The following is a 3,796-nucleotide window of genomic DNA, read 5'->3' as shown; positions in this document are numbered from 1 at the left end:
TCAAATCTAAAAGTTAAGTTCATAAAGTAACTCTTGCATTCATTTGATTCGCAATCAGGACACACTGGTAAGAATGGGTTTACATAGATAATACAGACTATGGATGGGCATTTGATTACATTTTCTTAGTTGATCGTTGGGAGAATTAACAATTGACAATAATATTATTATATTGAAATGCATTATTTAACTTTTTAGAAATTAAAAATGGAGTGAAAATACAGATTACAGTGCCTTTTTTGTTGAGCTCTTTATTACAAGAAGAACAACTTGTGGCAGTTAAACTGGACGTTCGGTTAGGCTAAACTTTAAGATGTATGTGCTGCGCCGCTCTAAAGCAGCGGAACCTGCGACTGCAAGCCGGCGTTCATAAACTGAGACCCTCGTTTTGAGGATGATGATGATTTAAAAAAAAAAAAATCTTGTAATACAATAACTAAACCAAAAACATAATACTTAGATCTGGCAGGTTTTGTAAAAACTAACCAAGGTACGGAGTCAAAAGAGGGTGAGAGATAAGCCTACCTAACAATCAATTAGGCTACTTAAAAAAGTAGGCTACATAGCAAAGCCTCATGAAAATAACTTGTGTCAAATACTACTTCTGCACTAGTCTACTGATTTTGGTTGAGAAAGATAAGCATGTTGACATGATCTGGGGTCAGATGCAACTGCAACCTGGTGACCATCAGTCCAGCCGCCAAAAACACCCGCTCTGAGGGGACTGACGTTGCCGGGACATGAACGGGTACCTTGGCGCTAACTTGGCCAGTGTTTGCACTCCCTTCATCCGCATTAGACAACGCAACCTCGTCTTACCCAGGCTGTGAGATAGCCGCCCCACCGGTCTCCACCACCGCTCCTCTGTGCTAACGGCGACTTGATGTTAGGTTGAGACAGAGAACAGGATGCACCGCCACAGACGTTAGCCGCGACTCAAATTGATGTACCACTTAAACAAAGTGTATTGACCTTGGTTGTGTTGTACTTGTACACGGCATTGCAGTGTTTGCAGTGAACTAAGTGTTTTTTTTAATCAAAATGGTCCCACGCCACACTTTGCCGTGATTGTTTCATGATTACTTTTGAAATCAAAACCAAAACTCGCAGACATCAAATATGGCCCCCTGATGGTAAAATGTGTAACTGCTGCCACAATTCATTTCATTGCTTAAAGCTGCAGTAGGGAGTTCTGAGGAAAACGTGGACTTAGCCAAAAAATTTGAACAAGACACCTTACAGGTCCCTCCCCCTTGCTCTCTGCTGCTCTACAGCCCCCCCCCCTCCACACTCCTCCCCCACAGCGGAGCTTGCCGTGAACGGCAGGCTAGTAAGCGGGCCACCGATGCTTTCCACCTCCATGGACAGTAGAGGGGATTTATTCTGAGGAGGGTATAGCTTATGTAAAAAAATTGCTTATTTAAAATATTTGTATAAAAGTGTTGTAAATTTTTTCAATAAAGGGTTTAAAATTATTTTTTATGTAACGCTCACACTTTGTGTGAAACAAAGTAGCACGTTACAAATACATTACTGAATTACCTTTGGATCAATTTAAACAGTAAACTTTCAGTAGGAATGATGAATCAGTGAGGAAGCTCAATAAGCAAGGAATAACAACATATTAGAAATATATTTAGGTTTTATTTTGCATATGGGGTAAATAAATCAGCTTTTTTGCAAAGTACTAACTGCCAAGAAATCTGAACTTTTGATTTGGACTGAAAGACGATTCCTTCACGTGCCTCTGAGTCTGGGCCATGTCTGACCTGTTGAAGGAGCACAAAGAATGTGTGTCAGACATTTGATTTACAAATTACATCCTCAGGGGGAAGAAAACGTGTATGTAAAAAAATAATCAAAAGTAGAAGTCTGCCTTGCCAAACGTTGACAGGGACAGCGCACAATAAAAGTAGTTTAACCATAGCTACAGTTATTGTGATCAACAAAAACACCTTTTGGCTTACTAAATGTAGGCATCGAAACAATATTACTTATACTGAGGGTGAAGGGGTTAGCAAGTAAAGTTAATCTTCACCTGCTACAACAGTCCTGCCGTGCTACAAGCTAACTGTAAGATTTAGCAACAAGCTACAGAGTTAAATGAGATTTGCGCTATCACCAGTGTACTGTAACCATCAATATCTTAGTGTGTGTACGCTTGTTCTTTAAAATTAAACAAATCAAGCAGGGATACTTACATGTGAGCAGAAATGTGGGTACGCTAGCTCAGAATCCGTTGTTGATCTCCAGTAGGCGTAGCTCCCTCCACCTCTGAAAAGCCGCTTCGATGTTGACCCTCGTTTTATTTCGGGCTCGTTAATTCTGTCTTTTTATTTCGCTTTTCATCATCGGTCTTCTTCTGTTTTCCCGTCTTTGTTTTCTGAGCAGGTGTCACTCGAGAAATTGGCAGTTTTTCCTGAAAAGTTGTTTTCCGCGATTAGCACAGCTGCAGTTGCACTAGCACTCTTGAGCTGTTACGCGCTGTGCGGGGAGGGGTTATGAGCAGCGCGTACAACGGTGATTGACACTGCTAAGACAGTCCTCTGACTCTGATTGGCTGTTTCTGACCGGGAGCGGTGTTTTTCTGCAAGTGGCGCAGGAGCACAGAGAGGAACCAGGAGCTTGATTTTCACAGATTTCTGTCCTTATTCTACTGTCAGACATAGTGACGTTTTAACAAATATGTAAAAATACATTTTTACAAAAGTACCTACTGAAGCTTTAAAGACTCACACTAAGCAACTCAACCTGCATTAGTTTAATCGATTACAAATTAACGTGATCAACAAAATTCTTAATGATAAGTTATCGATTGTTGATTAATCATGCCCATCCCTAATACAGACTTTTGAACAGTTAAGAAATGCAAAAAATTGAACTTTAATCATGTGAAATAATGTGATTAACTATTGAAATTCAGCAATTAATTGCGATTTAAGAAATAATTAATCGTTTAACATCCCAAACAGACAGAAAATGTAGAAAAAAACATGAAAGAAACTAAAGTGTAGACAGTATTTACTACATGTTAACTGGTGTTATTCAGGGATCTGATCCAATCTGTTTTATTTTGGTCATAGTATTTACATCTGCCTGTGGTTATCTTGTTTATGTCCAGGTATAGAATAATAAGAGACCCTGCTGGCTGGCTGAACGTGGCCAAAGAGACGGGCCTGATCAAAGTAAAAAGTCTCATGGACAGAGAGTCTGTCTTCGTGGAGGACAACAAATACAAAGCACTCATTGGTGCATATGACAATGGTACGTGCGAGGCAAACCTTAAAGTTGTACATGCTTATCTGGCTTTCTGCACTGCATTTACACCAAAAACGTTTGGGCTTTATCTTACTGTTATTAAGCTTTCATATAATTTTCAATTGTTGTTCTGATGTATGTGTATATGTCTGTCACCTCACCAGATGAAGTCCAAGCTACAGGAACTGGTACTTTAATAATCCAGCTCGAAGATGTCAATGACAATGCACCCATCATTGAGGAACGTGCAATCAAGGTGCCTCTCCCTTGCCAAACTGTTGAAGGACCAGTGTGTAGGATTTAGTGGCATCATTTAGTGGTGAGGTTGCAGATTGCGATAAGTGTATAGTCAGAACTATTGTGGCATTCAGGTGAGGGTTGCAGTTATCGATTATTTTAGTAATAGAGTATTCTAGCGGGCGACCTCTAGCTCACCCAGTAAGAGCATGCGCCCCATGTAGGCTGAGATCCTGGGCCTTTGCAGCGGCCTGGGACCTGCGGCCCTTTGCTGCATGTTATCCCCAAGCTGTCTCCCACC

The 3,796-nt window shown here is 40.7% G+C and overlaps 1 protein-coding gene across 1 annotated transcript in view; it reads left to right on the top strand.

Annotated features, from left to right (window-relative positions):
* LOC116696813 (cadherin-1-like) overlaps positions 1-3,796 on the top strand; it is an 11,655-nt gene that overhangs the window by 1,268 nt on the left and 6,591 nt on the right. Inside the window, exons 2-3 of the mRNA XM_032527995.1 lie at positions 3,122-3,264; positions 3,423-3,514. Of these exons, the coding sequence (XP_032383886.1) occupies positions 3,122-3,264; positions 3,423-3,514 (235 nt within the window). The remainder of the gene's footprint in view (positions 1-3,121; positions 3,265-3,422; positions 3,515-3,796) is intronic.

The sequence above is a fragment of the Etheostoma spectabile genome, chromosome 10, assembly GCF_008692095.1.
Source record: "Etheostoma spectabile isolate EspeVRDwgs_2016 chromosome 10, UIUC_Espe_1.0, whole genome shotgun sequence".
Classification (NCBI taxonomy): domain Eukaryota; kingdom Metazoa; phylum Chordata; class Actinopteri; order Perciformes; family Percidae; genus Etheostoma; species Etheostoma spectabile.
Note: the sequence above shows the minus strand (reverse complement) of the source record. Positions and strands in the feature narration are given on the sequence as shown.